This window comes from Magnolia sinica, chromosome 10 (genome assembly GCF_029962835.1).
Source record: "Magnolia sinica isolate HGM2019 chromosome 10, MsV1, whole genome shotgun sequence".
Classification (NCBI taxonomy): Eukaryota; Viridiplantae; Streptophyta; class Magnoliopsida; order Magnoliales; family Magnoliaceae; genus Magnolia; species Magnolia sinica.
In genome coordinates this window covers 2,603,939-2,623,504 of record NC_080582.1, presented here as the reverse complement: position 1 = coordinate 2,623,504, position 19,566 = coordinate 2,603,939, and the positions used below count along the sequence as shown (strand labels likewise).

At 38.4% G+C, this 19,566-nt stretch overlaps 1 protein-coding gene across 7 annotated transcripts; it reads left to right on the top strand.

Annotated features, from left to right (window-relative positions):
• Positions 1-1,389: 1,389 nt before the first annotated feature.
• LOC131257751 (protein FAR1-RELATED SEQUENCE 5-like) lies at positions 1,390-8,575 on the top strand. 7 transcript variants are annotated; one of them, XR_009177618.1, is made up of 8 exons: positions 1,390-1,769; positions 3,018-5,508; positions 5,589-5,783; positions 5,880-6,005; positions 6,106-6,191; positions 6,609-6,655; positions 6,850-6,973; positions 8,214-8,575. XR_009177618.1 is itself a non-coding variant. In XM_058258584.1 (6 exons), the coding sequence occupies exons 2-5, from the start codon at positions 3,031-3,033 to the stop codon at positions 6,175-6,177; spliced, it is 2,871 nt and encodes a 956-aa protein (XP_058114567.1). In that variant the 5' UTR covers positions 1,390-1,783; positions 3,018-3,030; the 3' UTR covers positions 6,178-6,191; positions 8,214-8,575. The 7 variants fall into 7 exon arrangements, 1 of the variants encoding a protein (XP_058114567.1); XR_009177621.1 differs by having other exon boundaries at positions 1,390-1,783; positions 5,589-5,777; XR_009177616.1 differs by having other exon boundaries at positions 1,390-1,783.
• Positions 8,576-19,566: the final 10,991 nt, after the last annotated feature.

Here is a 19,566-nt window from a genome sequence, read left to right as displayed (position 1 = left end):
TTTTTCACGGGGGTCGGACTTGGTTCAGATCAGTCCAACTCAGATCGGGAGTCGAATTGAGTCAGGTATACTGGACTCGGTACTTAGTTAGATTGAGTTCGGGTCAAACCTTTTTCAAGACATCGAGCCGGGTCAGCCCTAACTCGCTCCGACTCGACTGGTTGCCCAGCGGAGTAGCCTATCCGTTTCCGTGCCATAGAGCAGCACAGAGTACGTGTGTTTCGTGCTACGTTATCCGATCGAGTCCGCAGCACACTGGGAGAGGATTAGGTGCGGCCCGACCTTACACAACGCCGTGCATCCCTGATCGTGGGACCTACCTTGATGTATTTGTAGGATATCTACACCGTCCATCTTCTTTTCCAGTTATTTGAGTATTATTTAAAAAATTAAGCAGGGAAAAAAAATCTCAAGTGGACCACCATACAGGAAACAGTGGTGATTGAGTACGCACCATTAAAAACTTCTTAAGATGGTCTATAATGTTTATTTTCCATCCAACCTGTTGATAAGATCACACAGACCTCGATCAACGGAAATAAAAACAAATATAAGCTTGATCCAAAAAATTTGTAGCCCATGAGAAGTTTTTAATGGTCAATCACCATTTTTTCATGTGGTGTGGTCTATAGGAGAATTTTATCTATTTAATTACTGGAACAATGACCTAAAAGTATATTTAAAAACTTATTGACGGATTGGATACACTATTTATATATCTAGGTGGGCCCCACGGTCTGGTCCACACCGTATTGGGTATGGAAGCCGATTGCGTGGCGTGCTACACACCAGTGAGAGGTGTGTGGACGTGGCAAAGTTCTTTGGGCTCCAACATGATGTATATGTTACATCGAAACCGTCCATAAATATTTCTTGATCATTTTATATGTTCAGTCAAAAAATGAGAATTATTGAAAGCTAAATTGGACCACACATCAGAAAGAAGTGTGGATTGAACGCCTACCATTGAAAACTTCTTGGGGGCCGCAGAAATTTTTATATTTGTTTTATTTTTTTTTTAACCTTCATCCAGATCTACGTGGCCTTATTAACAGTTTGGATGGAAAATAACATACTAGTGGGCCTAGGAAGGTTTCAACGGTAAGCGTAATCGTTCCCACTTCTTTCTATGTTGTGGTCCAATTTATATTTTTATATAACTCATTTTTTGGATAATTTGCTAAAGTAATCTCTAAAAATGGATGGACGGTGTGGATATAACAAATTCATCATAGTGGGTCCCACAGAACTCTGCCACGTCAACCACCACCAAAGACAGTATTGCGTGGCACACCACGCAATCCGCTTCCCAAAAAAGGGCATTTCTCCATCCTTCGTTTTCTCCCTCTCAGACAGCCGCTGCCTTCCAGTCCTGCGCTCTCTCCCTCCTGGATCTCTCCATTTCTCTCTCTCTCTCTCTCTCTCTCTCGCCATCTTCCTCCGGCATCGGAATCCGCTCCTCTCTCTCGCTCTCTCCGTCTCGGATCAGAGGCCGTCCCTCTCTCTCGCCATCTTCCTCCAGCATCCGAATCCGCCCCTCTCTCTCGCTCTCTCCGTCTCGGATCAGAGACCGTGCCTCTCTCTCGCCCTTTTCTGGCCCCCGACTCTCTCTCTCTCTCTCTCTCTCTCTCTCAGGTGCGAGAGAGAAAGCATCGACGTCGGTGTCAGATGATATCACAGAGCCCTTCATCGCGCTGATTTCACTAGAAAGTCTCCATCTCAGAGGAAACGCGACTGGAGCTCTGAACTGAAAAGCCCTAATTTCCGTGGTATTCTCTATCTGGTAATCTCTCCACGATTTCAGGTGTTGTCCAACAAAAAGGGTGAAGAAATTGAGAAAGAATAGCTATATATATTTTTTTCAATTATATAATATAATATTTCAAGGGTTCGTTCACCCATTTCTGTTTTTTTTTTTTTTTTTCCCCCAAAACCTTTGATATATGTGGGTGTGGCTAACTGTCAAACCTTGAATTCAAGGGACTTGTTTGGGAGTTCTAAATCATGAAAGAGGGATTCTGTTTTAAAATCAAGTTTTTTTTTTTTTTGTTTGTTTATTATTGTTGAATTCTTTCCCAAGACTAGATTGAGAGAATGGCTGGGAAACTTAGGTGATTGTAAGAAAGAGAAATGCGATACATGAGTAGAAAAACTATAAGAAGAGATTTTTAGAGTACCACCCAGGCACACTTTCTGTAATGTACATGTGAGCATTTACAGTTCATCTGTTGTGGCCAATTACAGTCGAAAAAAAAAAACTTTGAAACTCTCGCTGTGTGATGAATGATATGCGGTCATTTAGTAATTGCTTGGAAATTGGGTATGTGGTGTTAAGGTACCTAACACTATAGCTTTTGAATTATTTTTAATGGTTTAGATGTTTCATGAACCAAAAATTACTGAGTTTTGCAAGTTATTGGACAGTTCAAATGAAAAATACCAATTGGTCTTATTTCAAGAAACAAGGTGTCCAAATCAGAGGCGAGAATGTTTTGACCCATCTGAATTTTGGACAGTTAACTTTATGACAGTGGATTCTGCATTCAAAATTGTACTTCAACTATTTATGCAAGGGGCCACTTTGACTCAGCCATCTTCAATATAAATTATTCCAGTGGCCCACGCCATGGACGACAGGTTAAAAATCCCTGAGATCTGTCGCCTTATAACCCTTAGCTGTAAATCTCTTGCTTATCCATTTGCAGTCTAGGATCATCCATTTCCCTTGATTGTTGGGCTTATGGATGATAATTATGGTAGGTCGTACATGTGTACATGTGTGCCCATCTATCCGTTTAAAAATTCTTGTAGAATTATGGAAGAATGCTACTGAAATTTCGACTCGCATGTAAATTGTGTGTGAACAGTACACGATATGTCACTAAATGGGATAAAAGTAAAACTAAATCCATAGAGTCAATAGATGGTTAAATCTACGCATGCATATTACACATTGACAATTGTTTATGGAATGGTTAGAATTGTTTGAATGGTTCTAATGCCTTTTTCTTTTGAAGGTCAACTGGCGAAATGGATTTTAATACCTTGGAGAGTCTACCATCTTCTCAACCGTCTCGAAGGTTAGATTTTGATATTGAAATGGATGATCAAGGAGCAAGTCAACAATTAGACAACCAAGGGGCAAGAAAAGATTTATGGAAAGATACATATGAGAATTTAGATGAGGAGCCAAAAGTAGGAATGGAGTTTGCCTCTGACGAGAGTGCATTTGAGTTTTATAACAAGTATGCTAGGATTGCAGGGTTTAGTGCTCGAAAGGGATGGGTGCATAAATCAGACGATGGTATGGTCATACTTACCAGAATATTTTGTTGTTCTAAAGAAGGTCAAAGGCGTGAAAATAAACAAATTGTTCAGCGGAAGTTTAACCGACCAATTACAAGAACTCAATGTCTGGCAAACATGAAGATTAAGCTTCAGAAGAATGGGAAATACATTGTGACTAAGTTTGTGGCAGAGCATAACCATGAGGTTATTCCACCAGCGAAGGTGCACATGTTGAGGTCACATAGAGGCAAGACTAAGGTTAAAAAAGCTAAAGAAGATATAGTGGATGATTTAGAAGTAACACCAAAAGCAACTGTAGAACTTTTAAGTAAACAATCTGGAGGTCAAGAGAATCCAAGTTTCGTACCCAATGATTACAAAAATGACTTACGGAAGAGGCGAATGAAAGCGATGGAAAAGGGTGATGCAGGAGCTGTTCTTGAATACTTTCAGAAAATGCAAGTGGATAATCCATCTTTCTTCTATGCGATACAAGTTGATGAAGATGATCGTATCACGAATATGTTCTGGACAGATGCAAAGGCAAGAATGGATTATAGTGTGTTTGGAGATGTTGTTTCCTTCGATACCACGTACAAAATAAATAGTTATGGACGGCCATTTGCTCCATTTATTGGAGTAAATCATCATAAGCAAAGTATAGTATTTGGTGCGGCGTTTCTATATGATGAAACAATCGAATCTTTCAAGTGGTTGTTTCAAACGTTTTTAAGTGCGATGTCCGGAAAACAGCCAATAACAATCTTGACAGACCAAGACACTGCAATGGTCAATGCATTAGCTTCAGTGATGCCGGAAACATATCATCGTCTCTGCCTCTGGCATGTCTATCAAAATGCTGCGAAGCACCTTAACCATGTATTTAAAGGTTCTAAAAGTTTTCAATATGATTTTAGTAGGTGCATATATGATTATGAGGAGGAGCAAGAGTTTGTAAATGCATGGAATGGCATGCTCGAGAAATATGATTTAATGGAAAATAGGTGGCTACAAGATCTGTTCAAGGAAAGAGAAAAATGGGCATTGGTTTATAGCAATACATTCTGTGCAGACATGAAGAGCACGCAACGAAGTGGGAGTCTGGGTAATGCGTTGAAAAAATATTTGAACTCTAAGTATAATCTGCTGCATTTCTTCACTCATTATGAACGGGTACTGGCTGATCGGCGATACCAAGAGAGCATATCTGATTTCAAAATGAGGCAAAGTACTCCAGTAATGTTTCTTGATGTGAAGATGTTAAATGAAGCGGCAAAGGTGTATACTCCAGAAGTGTTTGCACTGTTTCAGGAAGAGTATAAGAAATTTATTAGTCATTCAATTTATAAATGTGGTGAGTTTGGCACAGTTATTGAGTATCGTGTTATCTTCAATGACAAAAATGAAGCACGTACTGTTAAATTCGACGCTTTAGACAATACAGTGAGTTGTAGTTGCAAGAAGTTTGAGTTTGCAGGGATCTTATGTAGTCATGCATTGAAAGTTTTGGATTGTTATAATATAAAGGCGCTTCAACCCCGTTATATTTTGAAAAGATGGCAAAGAGATGCAAAGATAGGTTTTGGTAGAGATCAAATTGGGTTACCAATAGAAGGTGAGCGCAATGTTACTTCAGCTAAGCGTTACAAATATTTGTGTCGCAAGCTTCATAAACTTGCTGCAATTGCTGGGGAACATGATGACCTCTTCAAATTCGCCGATAGATATGCAGATAATTTTCATGATGAACTGATGGAACGTATGAAAGGGCTGAAGGAACCTCCACTAATGTCATTTGAAGCTATTGATGAAAGTGTAGATACTGAACGCGCACGCCTTGAGCCGACTGAAAGTATAGATGTTGAATGTGCATGCTCTGAGCCAACTGAAAGTGTTCATACTGACGGTGCGCGTTCTGAGCAAGCTGAAAGTATAGATAGAGAAAGCGCACGCCATGAGCCGAATGAAAAACAAGTTACTGTTGTTGAAACTCAGAATTCACAAACTGCAAGTGGGATTAAAGCGAAGCCTGGGGTTGGGGGCAGCCGTCGTGCCTATAAAAATCCCTTGGGTAAAGTAAGGAAGAAAAATTCCCAATCTGAATCCATTCAGCCACAAGCAAATCAAGAGAGACAAGAAACAGCCCAAGCATCAAACATCACACACCCTACTTCATTTCAGCCTTCACATTATCCATGTACATTCCCCACATTCAATCAGGTATTAGCGAGGACTTGTTTACTAGTGCTTGGTATATGTTTATGCGGTTACAGTTCCTGATTCATTTTTTCCTCCATTAGGGTTCACATGTTACTGTGGTGAGTCCCTTAGAAATATCAAGTGGATCCCATGAAGAACATGGTCATCGCATGGTGATGGGATATACTCCTAGCCGCAGTGGATCCATAAATGCACAATTGACTCAATATGAGTACCAAGTACCTAATACTAGCATGTTTCAACAAAACATTTTCAACATTGGAGCTCAGGTAGAGGTGAGATTTAATTTTGTACACTGGTAATAATTTAGATGCAACACCCGTATAACTTTTGCTCATTGAAGTTTCCCATACTATTTTTTTGTCTGCTAGAATTCGGTTGTTGCAAGACCGAATCATTTCGAGATACCCAGGAGTGGTACTAGTGACCCTTCCAACAATCCGCAGTTATCGCATTTACGTCAACAATCATCTACCGGAAGCGTTGCGTTCAGTCAGGTAAAACAATCATCTGTATTTTGCATAATATTGAATAAACTGTTTGAATTTCGATATTGTGAGACATCTTATTCATTAAAATGTGAAATTTCATATGCAGTCATCATCACCACTACCCAATATCAATCAGTCATTGGGGTGTGAAGACCACAACCTACGGTTGAATAATTAGATCTTTTTTCAAAGGTGAGCGTATTCCAACTCTTTCATGAAAACCAATTTTTTTTTCTTAGAAAGATATTGCCCATAATCTTTTTTTTTTTCTTCTTCTTTTTAAATTCTTCACGATATTAAGAAATTTGAATTAATTTGATGCAAATAAATAAAACTATGTGGTTTTGAGGCTAGGTCGAGCAGAGCCAATTGCCAAACTGTTACAGATCTTTTTGTATCCCAGATAGCTGCCTTTTTTCTTTTTCTTCTTCTTCTTCTTCTTCTTCTTTTTTGTGAATTTTCTGGTTTTCTTTTTGTATCCCAAACAACAATGTGCAAGTTTTCCGGTCAGGCTCAGTTTAGGATGTTTCTCTTTGGTCACGGTGGATGGCAATTGATCTTTTATATTCGAGAAGTCGAAAGCCTCAGATTCGAACTTTCCATGAATAGGTGCAGTGATAGGCTGACAAGACTTGCACATGAAATTCTACTTAAAGGTTTGGCACTTTCAAATTTCTTTAAAGTTCCAATAGAAGATTTTCCATAACATGACTGCTTCTTGTTGCTTGTTGAGATCATTCATTTGATTATTTCCTTGCATTTTTTTTTTAAATAAAAAAGTTTAAGATCTCTATCATTTATCTTGTGGAGATGGCCATCGAATTTAAAGATTATGCATATTCCTCTCTAGAAATGAATCTGTGGATCGGAATCAGGAGAGTTGGAACCAGCCAATAAAATAGAAATCACTCAAAGCTTTACAACCAACAAGCTTTAGCCTTTCCAACACTTCCTGCTGGGGCATACTTGTGCAGGTATGCTTCCTGTTATAAAAAAATGGGTTGTTGATATTTTCAATTTTATATTGTTGAAGTTCCATTTTAAACAGCAAAAAACAGAACTTTTTCTTTGTTTTTTATTTATCTCACATGGACAACATCTCTGGTTGACTAATGACAATGTCCAAGTTCAGTGAGTCCGTAGCCATCTAGGCTCTTATGCCGTACATCCCCTATTTGCAATGGTTTAAACTTTAAATGGATCTAATTAACAAGGTGGAGCAAGATCATTCATAGATGGTCTTGAGATAATCTTAAAAGGAAATATCTGAATTGCAAGTGCAATGGAGATTTACTTGTATAACTTGCCATTCAGCTCACTGAAACACCCTTTAGAAGCCTCAGAGTCAATTTCCAGACTCCCAAAACCCAACATAGAACATGGAAGGAGGAGGAGAAGAAAATAATTGTATAGTTTCAACCCAAAATGCAAGCCCAAATGCTCAATGATCTTCTCCCAAAACCAAAATGTGTTTAATAACCACATCACCTCCCTTTGTTATCAACTGGAATTATAAGCTTTCCTTTAGGTTGTTTTTTGTTTTTGTTTTGCCTATTTACAACAACTTGAGATGGATCATATTTTCACTGTTATCAAATCAAAAGATACTGTGGATGTTCTGTGTTATCTATTGGATAGCAGCTTCAGTTTATGATGCAAGGTTGACATTGTTTTCCAGATAGCATAACTGCAATAATTATATTGGGATTTTAGTTGTGCTAGCCTTGGTGTAACTGCAGAACTTTTTGTGTTCCAGACCAATTGCCAAATAAATAAAATGGTGTCTTCTGGATCTTGGATCTCAAATGGCTGTTTTTTTAAATGAATTTTCTCGTTTTGGGGTGGGATTTATAATGGGGTTTTCAATCTCTATGCTTATGGATTTCATCTGGCCATTGAAACCTGAGATTAGGATTTTTGGGCTGTTCATGGGTGTTCCTTTCCTTCTTTTTTTTGGCCCTCTTCTTTCAATGTTTATTTTTTTTCTGGGTATGATTTGAAACCCCACCCTAGGTAAATCATTTGCCTTAGATTACCGTAGGTGGGGTTTCGATTGGTTTACTGCAATTGGTAGTTGATGCTTGCAAACCTACTCAACGTGGTACCTAATTTACAAAAATTCATAGTATCTTGAAATTCTCCAGACCCATTATTTTTACATGTCCCCTATATGGAAATTGAAGTATCTTGATTTTTGTGTGTTCTCTCTCTCAGGTTATCCCATAAGTTATGTGTGGCAATCATGGAGGATCACAAGATATTCAATTGGCCCACTAGTTTGCAAGCTCGAGGAAGTAATTTTCCCCATTCCAAACAATTGCTTTCATATCTGCTGAAACTGATAATCTCTCAAGTGATTCTTAGAGTCCAGAATCTGCCCATGAAGTTTTTGCAATCCTCCAAGAGAGCAATGATGTCTATGTAATCCCCGGACTTCAGTTGTATCCAATGCTTGTAAAGTGCTGCGGAGGTGGAAATTTTGAATTACAGTTAGAAGTTGCTGTTTGGAGGGAATTTTGTTTTGTATATATTTAAATTTGTATTGCTTTTATTTGAAAGCAGATTCATTGCTGGTATTTGAAGGTGGTAATGGAAGTGATTCTGTGGTTCATTCTCTTTTGTTCATGCCAACAGAGTAACTTTCTGTTGTGTGCAAGCACAAGAGATCCATCAGCAGCACAAGGAGCTGTTTGATTTTCTAATTCCACCTGTAATTCACCACAAATAGGTAATAATTATTTACTTTTGTAATTCTAGCTGGCTTCCCAAGGTGATCTTTTGATAGCACCTGCCACATCACCCGGGGAGGAAATGGTAAGTGTGGGGCCCACCATGATGTATGTCTTATCTACACCGTCCATCCCTTCAGCCAGCTAATTTGAGGGCATGAGCCAAAAAATGAGGCAGATCCAATGCTTAAGTGGGCCACACCACAGTAAACAGTGGGAGGTGAAGGCCCCCAGAAGTTTTGGATCAAGCTGATATTTTTGTTTTCCTAGAATTCCTGACTCTGTGACCTTATGAACAGGTTGGATGACAAATAAACATCAACCTGGGCCATAGGGAGGAAACAGCTTTCAGCGGTCCACATCTTTACAACCACTGTTTCCTGAGGTGTGGTCCACTTGATCTTTGGATCTGCCTCATTTTTGGGCTCCTGCCCTAAAATGTGCTGGTAAACCAGATGGATGCCATGGAATAGTCACATACATCACTGTGGGGACCACAAATGTCAACAAGTACTAAAAAGGTTATCTCTGCACTGATTTTCATCTATTGCAATTTGCAAACGGATGAAGTCATTATTACCTATTTTTACCAAGATAAATTAAAAATTAAACAATCCCTAATTTTCCATGAGAACAGGCCTCATATTTTAATCTGCAAATGTTGCGGAGAGAATTCATCGAGCGAGTAAGAGATGTTGTGGCACATCCGGCTTGGGTGGGTGGAGTGACCATGAACATGCCCCAGCACCAAGAGAAGATTGCATAACCAGTACTGGTATTGCCCACCAAAAAGAGTAAATTGGACTGATTTTCCTCTAGGTGGACCCCTTTCATTGTGTGCAACATTTCAAACGATTTTCAAGTTGTTTGCAGGCAGGATAAGGACGGTAAGATTATACTCAGCCATCCCTCATTTATGTTACTTAGTCGGCCAACCCCAACCCCCTGGTAGAAGTGTAAGACCAGCCTAACCACTAGGGGCTGGATGGCAGCTTGGCCATGAATCAAAATACATGGGTCGTAGCGTATGTGTAGTACATATAGTGTGTGTAGCGTCCACTACATTTTTTTAATATAAGTAATAATTGTATTTTGTATTTTATACTCTTAACTTGTAGAATTTTAATTTCTTTTCATACTTGTGTGACTTGTGATTTCAATTAGACATTATTATTTAAAGTAGTTTGCTTAAAAAGTTATTGATGTGATAATGATTTAATTTGAATTATATATGTGAATTGGTTTTTGAAAAATGATAATTAATAATTTGTTTGGACTATATATACTTAAAAAATTAATCATCTTTTAGGCATTTTTATTTTGTTTTTGTTTTTTCTTATTATTTATCATTTAAAAAAATAATTTAAAAATAGAATTACTGTGTAGCTTACATGCGTTGCCACTATTTAAAACACTGTAGCTAAACCTGGCTAATTGAATGGTCTTTCACAGAGGAGCGCATATTGGGGAACCTGTGGCTGGCTACTGCTGATGGCAATCCACAAGTACACACTACTTAGAGAAATATTCACATCAATGTTACAGTTTAAATGATACAGAGACATCTATCACTTTCATCTGATGAGAGGTGAGAGTGAAATTGTTTGAGGATGGAAACAGTAAAAAATCAAACGAAAAGATAATATCCAAAATCCGTCAAATGGGGTGAGGATATCATCAACATCTTGTCCATGAAAATCAGTCCAATTATGCAAGATTGCATAAAAGAACTGTACAGTTCTATTAATCAAACAAGAACTGGCATAAGACTAAACTGGCTAAATAAATTATGGTAAATAAGTAATTATGACAAATGCTTGCAATTTGATTTAAAGTGGGAATTTCACCTTACCTCATAAAAGGTGGGCCCCACTACGATGTATGTGCTATATCTATGCCGTCCATTTATTTATTTTTAGATTGTTTTAGGGTAGGAGCCGAAAGATGAGGTAGATCCAAAGCCCAAATGAACCACACCACAAAAAACAATGGGGATTGAATGCCTACCATTGAAAACTTCTTAGGGGGCTACAAAAGTTTTGGATCTACCTCATTTTTGGGGCCATGCTCTAAAACAGCCTAACAAAATGAATGTACAACATCATAAGATATGTACATCATGGTTGCCTCACAAAGTTTATGTATCTTTTCAAAATCCGTGTTGGTTAACATCTTTACCTCATGTGCATACTAAATATCAAAGTAAGTCATCATTAGTTATTTACCACAATTTATATATATTTACAGCTAACCGAAGAAGCCTATTTAATTAGTAGTAAAAATGTCCAATTACGAGCACCAAGGGATCTATTTTGAGAGTACTGTTTGTTAAGAATCTCTACAATTAGAGTTGAATAGCTTGCCCAGCTGTTTCTCGAATCCCGATATGGTCAAATAAAAACAAGCTCTCCAATGCTTTAGCTGCATTATAACTCAAATTCCCTCCACCTACACGTAGAAGTGCCACAAGTTGATTCACTAGACCATATGTAAACTCATGTCGCTGTATTTTAGCATTGATCTCTCTCTCTCTCTCTCTCTCTCTCTCTCTCTCTCTCTCTCACACACACACACACACACACACACACACACACACACACACATCATACACTATGATATCAGTATTAAAACACAATACATCTCCCATTGAACTATGCGTTGAGACTTTATGCTCGAATAATATCTGTCTTGAAGCAAAGCCACTAGAAGTATAGTACAATCCCATATAAGGCTATTTTTGTTAGAATAAAATACTAAAATAATGAACTCGGGTTTGGAAAAAACAATACATTAAAATATGAATCCGAAAACCATTGCTTTACCTAGAAAATTTTTAATGGTACAACAATCAATCACCATTATTTCCAATAGTATAGTCCACCTAGATTCGGATCTTCTTATTTTTGGGCTCATGCCCTAAAATGATCTGGCAAAATGGATGGTGTGGATATAGATTTCCAAGGTTCATGAGTTTTCGATCACTGACCAACCAAGGTGTGGCCCACTAGATGAAGGGTCTTGATCACTAGAAGGTTGAATGGATATATCTAATTCAAAGAAGATGAGTAGTTGATTTTCAAAAGTTCATGGTTTACACATATAGCATTGTTCAATACAACAAACTTCAACAAAACAAACTTACAAACTCTGGAATCATAATCTTGATTGGTTTTTTAGAGAATGTGAATTGAACCATTTCATCTTAATCTACCTACAATAGCCTTCCTCATCACCACTGCTATGGCCCTCTAATTGGTGGGACAACATTACCCATCAAAGAATCTTTCACTTTCAGAAATCCTCATAAAGAATAAAATATCCGATTTTGAAAGAGTGTAGAGATTGTTAGTTGATAATAAAAAGGTTTCTTTTGAAACAAACCTTACACAATACAATATTAGTACTTAATAAAAGAAGTTTGATGCAAAAATCTATTACACACTATGTGAAAAGTCAGGAATGATGTATTGATCTTCACCTTCAGGTAGGTGGGTTAAGAAGATCCAGACTCATGCCTCTAGCATCGCTAGCAATACGAGGTTCAACTTGACACAGAGAACATTAACAAAAGCCTCCAACCGGTGCAAAACTAAATATGAATGTAATATAAGTTCAACCTCATGGGAGCTTCCACCACAGGAGGGACGTGATAAGGTCGATCATTGTCTTCCTCAAGGATAACTACTCTGAATCCACGGAGTTCTCTGGACTCCTCACAGAGTTTCCTCAAATCCACAAGGGATAAAAGCATAATAATTCCTAATAAATTCAAAATAATTTGATTGATGATAAAAATGAAATTACACCTCTTTAAATAAAGAGTTCAAACCTAGGATGGAGTTTTAGACTTAAGACTCTAACTCAAACACCTAAAAAACATGACTTACTATAAATAGTAAACTTACTATTTTATAGATGACCTCTATTCTACTAGACTTCATGGAACTAAACGAGACTTTTGACCATCAATTTGATGGAATCTCGCAAATCCGGCGTGGCCAACCCAGCATAGTAAGGTCCTCTTACCCTAAAATCATATATAGTATGTCGAAAAACTTATCCCGGTTTGCAAGATACGACTAATTTTAGGTTATGATGGTCAGGATCATTTCCGCCTCCGATCGGGCCTTCTCTAGTCCATCTTTGCCATGAAAAGTGTTTGCGACCGCTCTATATCAACTTCCCATGAGGTCGAGCTATGTGGGTCTCACCATATAAAATCATGATTAAAACATCTAAAAGCACTTGGTGGGGACCACTTGAGTTTTGGAATGGCCTAGAATTTGGTGCGACCCCTCATCCAAGTGGAGAACACACAATGGATGGGCTGGATGTCTAAAAAACAACTCACTAGGTCCAAGTAAAGAACACACAATAAATGGACTGGATGTCTAAAATATAACTCAATGGGCTCTATATACAATCAAGAAGGTTTCAATGGGCGAGCATCCATTCTCAACGGTTTCAATGGGCCCTATATACAATCAAGAAGCTTTTCAGATCTTGATTGTGGTTGTTTTATATGATGCAAGAACAAGATTCACATCACACGCACCAGCTGGAGGTCTAAAGAAGACCGTAGTTTAGGAGGCTTTTATCTGCAAAAGAAAAGTTTTCAAACTTTCACTATACAATAATAGTATAGTGAAGAAACTCCATTAGAGTTCCAAGAAACAATCCACCATTCGAAAAAGAAAAGTTTTCAAACTTTCACTATACAATGATGGTATGGTGAAGAAACTCCATTAGAGCTCCAAGAAACAATCCACCATTCGAAAAAGAAAATGTTTTCAAAACAATTCTGAAAGCAAATGCTGATGACTGATAGTGTATGAATAAGCATAAAATGAATTTATGAGACTATACAATGCCATCTTAATCATCAAAAAAAACATTCTTTAGATATCACATATTTAATTTCTTATTTATTCAACTAATAAAAAGATTGAATCAGTTATCTGAGAACCCAAATTCACATGATGGTTGACAAGGTACATCCCAGCAGAAGTATGGACTGATGGGACCCATACCAAGCATTCCCAACAAATATAGAATCTTATAGTGACAACGACTAAATAACATTTTATATAAATAGCATATGTTATTAGAGCTAGGCATCGAGTAGAGTCGGACCGAGTTGGGGCTGACTCGACTTGATCCAGTTTTGAAATGGGTCTAACCTGAACTTGATCTGACTCGATACGGAGTCCAGCATGACTGACTTGACCCGAGTTCGGTCTGGCCTGGACTGATCCAGACTGAGTCCGATCCGGTTAGAAGTATTGAGTCGGGTCGAGTTGGCATCGAGTCGAATTGAGAGATGAGGGAGGCAGGGAGTGGAGAGGAGAAAGAGGACGAGGGTGATGGTGGTGGGCGGTTGCCGGGCTTGGAAGAGGAGGAGGATGAGGGAGGGAGGGAGAGAGAGAGAGAGAGGTTGGGATCTGGTCGGGGTAGGGTTAGAGAGTTGGGTCGAGTCGAGTTTCAGATCGAGTCGAGTCTAACTGGATCAAGTTTTGGGTCAAGTTGGGTCAAGTTACTGGGTAACTCAAACTCGACTCGGTTTGAGTTTGGATTGAGCATTGAGCAAAGCTTACTCAGTTTGGACTGACTCACCCATTCGGTTCGGGTTGAGTCGGATCGGACCAAGTTGGATGAGTTGAGTTAACCGAATCGGGTTGTCTGGTGCCCACCTCTATCTATTATGGGGAAAATCGAAATGACCTGTTATATAAAACAATCAGTTATAAAAAGGAAATCTTGAAGCGACAAGTAAAAGTTATCTAAACAAACTCCTCAGAATATCAACGCATCAATTGTGAGATGAATCACGATTTCGGATGAATCACACACACAGTGTTTTAGTTGAACTAATAAATAACTTTTATATATTGGTGTTCTAGTTAAACTTACCAAATCACTTAAAGAGCTAAATTATCAAAGGCTAAAATGATCCAATTTAGGAGATTTTATTTATTGGTGTCCACTAAACAAAGTTTAGTTTTGAAGGCTACTGATCAGATGACTTAGACCATTCAATGGGTACGCCTAAAGTTGGCATAGAGTGTCATGCATGGATGTGGATTGCCTGTGACACCCTGAGTTCTTGTGGTCAAAAGCTAGGTAGGGTCCACCATGATGTTTGTGAGAAATCCACCCTATTCATTCTTTTTGCTAAAGTCATTTTAGGACACAAGCTAAAAATAAATGATACGGATCCAAAACTTAATTAGGTAGGCCTTACTACAGGAAATGGTGAGAATTGAATGTCCACCATTAAAACATTTGTATGGCTATAAAAATTATAGATCAAGCTAATATATTTGTATTTTCAGCTCATCCCAATAAGAATGACCTTATGAGGAGTATAAATGGCATATAAACATCACGGTGGACTTATTAGGTTTCAACTTTCAACAATAGGCATTTTCCTACTTGCATTTTCTGTTGTATTGCCTACTTGAGTTTTGGAACTGCTATATATTTGGGCTGATGTCCAGCTAATAAAATGGATATATGGGTGGATTTCTAACAAACATCACGATATGCGACTTAGCTTCAAATTGTCTTATGACATCCTAAGATGGTGTCGTGCTCACTTGACTGTAAAAGGTTTGCATGGTGGAAAACTAGGTGGACCCCACTATGAGGTTTATGAGAAATTTACTATGTTCATCCGTTTTTCCAGCTCATATTAAGAAACGAGCGAATATGTTAATGGCCTGCATTTAAGTCCCACTATTTTGTAGTGTGTGGCTTACTTTCGTTCCGGATGCTCTTCATATTTTGTTTGATATTTTAATATGAGCCGGCGAAATAGATGAACGAGGCATGATTTCTCGTGAACATCATGGTAGCCATGTGTAGAATCCATGTCCTGAAAATCAGGTCCGTCCGTTCATAGTGGCCCCATGTACCGACCATGATGTATGTTTTATACATCCATGCCGTCCATCAGTTTTGTCAGCTAATTTTAGGTTATAAAATAAAAAATAAAATAGAAAATGAAGAAGATACTAAGCTCAAATAGACCATATCACAGGAAACAGTGAGACAATGACATCCACACCGTTGAAACCTCCTAAGGCCCACAATAAGCCGTTGATAGGGCCAAACAAGCCTTTACGAAGGGAAAACACTAATATCAGCTGGCCTCAGGAAGCTTTTAAAGGTGGCCGTTCATTCACCACCATTTTCTATGGTATGGTCCACTTAAGTTTCACATCTGCTTAATTTTTGAGTTGATAATCTAAAATAAATTAGAAAATTATATGAATTGAGTGGATATAAAACACATAGATGAAGGATGGCCCACAGTCCAAGACATCACCAAACCATGGCTGGTCCCGTCCAAAATAGACAATTGCCCTTATCTGCTATGGTGCACAACGGCATGGTTTAACGATAGGCTTGGATTGAGCACACGTGTGATGTGTCAACATGAGGCAAGCGTACAATGGGTGGCCTTGTTCGTGTTGTCACGTCACATCTATGTCAATCTATGTCAATAGGAATGCACCTAAAATTTCAGGTGTTGCATTTTACTTCAAAGGTATGGTTTGGTTTCCAAATTACGCTGTAAATACATCATAATAACTTCTTTATATGCATTATTAATCATTGGAGTATTACCTGGATTATGCTTTCCTATACTTATTTTTTGAAAATTTCAAAGTGTAATAGACAATCACTCTATGATCGGTTGTTTGGAAATACATTGTACCAGTCACGTCAGTCTGTTAATAGACTTATGGTGTCCACCATTCCAGTTATACAGCTACTCAAAATGACTGTTTGCTTTTTTTCAAACAGACTGTTTTATATTTGAGAGGTTACAAATGAGAGCATCGGATCACTCACGGTCTTATATGACCAGGACCCAAATCCACCATCCTCACGTCCATCTGCTTACAGTCGACAATCCAACAGCATAGGATCTAACTATTTTCCATACATGTGCATTTTATCTACATAGATTCGATTTGTGATGAAAATGGATGAACGTGAAGATTTGCACACTATCATGTAGAAGGGTATTGATAGACCATATACCCCTGATAGTAGATGCTGTAATATTTGGTTTCTTGGTTTACCTGAAAGAGATATACATTATGTATTCCAAGAACATTCAAGTCCAAACCATATTATTATTACACCCAGATTCATAGCTCAATTGGCAGACTGAGTGGAGATACCTCATTTCAACACTTGAGGTCTTGGTATCGATCCCTAGCGGGGGTCGCTAACATGGAGTGTGTGTACTGACATGGGTGTGTACTAACAAGCAAACCCCTCGAAAAAAAAAAAGTCCAAACCATATTATGTCTAAAAGAAAAAGTGTCAACTAGGTGAACCAAAGTCCAAAATATTGTCCAAAACAGTCCAAAAAAAAGGCTTTACAAAACCCAACATCAACCTACTAAAATGACCACTGTGTCCAGCCATCAGTAGTGCCAAGACATGAGGTGAATGGTGAGGATTAGAACCAAGTAGGCAAAGATAATCCTGATCAATGTCGAAGTGCATTCACTGATTCTTCATCAACGTCCTCCCGCATGCAATTCCCACTAGCAGATGGACAGTAAAATGATAGTCCATGGGAAGTCGGTAAAGGATTCATCGGAGCAGTCACAGAACGCTGTCAAAACATGGACCTGCTGCTGTCACGATCCTCCTACGTCCCAAGTGTGGATGCATTTGTTACATCCATACTATCGCGAAATTCTTTCCATTGAAAGAATGCCTTTGATGTGGATTTGTATCCATGGAAATAGGCCATCGAGTATCCCTCCACCTGTTGACGGCATTCCTCCCAATTATGGTAGATCCCTGGACGACATCCATTGAAGACAATGTAAACCTTCTTAGGCATCTGCGCATATTGGGAAATATCAGTGGAATATGTCTTAAATATTGCAAGAAACATAGAACGGCAATATGAAAAATGGCCTTTGCATTTAGAGTAGAGAATACCTGAGATAACCATGAAGATTACATCATACCTGATCTTCTGACTAAATAGACCTGCATAGTTAGTATATACCTTATGTAGATATAAAGAGCATTGTTCGATATAATATGAAGGTTATGTCTAAAGTAAGAGCAGGTAATACGGGTTATTAGGCAGTGAGGAATAAGCATTAACTACAGGCCCAAATTCAAAAACAAAATAGTTATTATCTAAAAAATATACAGTCATCCAGCTGCTTCTCAGCACTGCTAGCAGTAAAATAGTATAACAGAAAAAAAAAGTTTGTCCAGCATTTTAACAGCTAGTATACTTTACTAGCTCATTCAGAAAACCCAAAACATTATCCAAAAAACCAAATGTTTGACCAACCATATTAAGATAATATCCCAAAAGAGAAGATTAGTGGATAAAAGATCAGTCAAAAGACTGATCTGGTGCAAGTATCATCAGCATAAAGTCGAGCCTCATGGACTCAGGAAGCGAAAGGAACGACACAGATTATTGTTCATCTTTGGACAGGATCCTTGTTGCACGTACGACCTCGTTACTTGTGAGGCCATCAATCTGTTCGAGTGTAATTACAATCTGCTCTATACGCATGACGTCTTTCCCTTTTTGGATTATTATTGCCAGGGACTTGACAGCGTCTGCCACCTCTCTCATCCCTTTGCCAATTATGTCGCAAGGGCGTTCCAATCTGGCTCTCTTCCTATAACTGGTTGTGCTTCCCGTGTTGACGGAGTTGTTGTCATTGTGATTCGGACTTCTGTTTACAATATGCGCATCATCATGACTTTGAAATGACCATTGGATGTTATGTCCACTCTCTCCCACATTGTCACTTGACAGAACAAGTGTATCGTCATTAAGATGAACCGATGCTGTCGGTGTACATCCCCATTGCGAGACTTTCTCGTACCCCTTTGTGTATGTATATTTCCAGTCGAAGCACGAAGTCCAGTAGCTCGATCACTTTCAAATAAGAACACGAGGTCATCATACATTCTTACCGGTTTCCCTCGAACATGTTGGGAATAAGGATGCGACTATTGACAAAGACATAAAAATATATTGATTACTAAACCCCAATCAAGCAGTTTTGGACAATATAAATGATAAATGAAATTATCAATCTCACCCGTATGTAATCCTTCCAGACGTCATCTGGCGCGGTTACTAACTTCTTGTCATCATCCCAACCAATCCCACTCGCATTCAGGGTGTCCCGAACCTCAAAATACAACATTTTTAGTGTTCGTAAGCGATTACCAACATGCTTCTCCACAACTGATATCCCTAGTGCACTCCTGACACTTTTCACAACCATTTTATAGGTTTTCTTTTTAAATCCGTTTGCACTCTTGCGGCCGTTAGCAACCACATCCATCAACATATCGATCAAACAGTCATCCATTTGGTCGGTTCAACGCATAACACCACCTGACATAATATTCTCATCAAGTGATTTCGATTTTTATTTGCGTGGTGTCCTTCGGGGTGTGTCACACCGACTTTGCCCAGACTGTTTTGTTGGTGTAATCTGGTTGTCCTACCTTTTTGGATCCATATCGTCGTTACTATATACTTCGATAATCTAAAAATAGCACCATGAGCATATTTAGTCTGACGTGTACAACCAAAGCATCTAGGTCATTGGGATGCATTAATTTACAATAGTTGAAATATAATACGCAAAAACTGAAGATAGTATATACAAATGGGGATTTTCATCATTACAATCATCCAAAAGTATATAGAGATCTTCTAACACAGGCCGTCTAGGCAAGGCAGTACAGTCATGTGATAATATTACCTACTGTAAAAAGTCAAATTACAATCCAAATTTCAAACCATAAGACTCACAGGATGA

Coding starts and splice junctions, on each gene's coding strand:
- LOC131257751 (XM_058258584.1), top strand. CDS start 3,031: ATGGATTTTAATACCTTGGAGAGTCTACCATCTTCTCAACCGTCTCGA. Junction 5,509..5,588: donor CATTCCCCACATTCAATCAG/GTATTAGCGAGG, acceptor TTCCTCCATTAG/GGTTCACATGTTACTGTGGT. Junction 6,006..6,105: donor GAAGCGTTGCGTTCAGTCAG/GTAAAACAATCA, acceptor TTTCATATGCAG/TCATCATCACCACTACCCAA.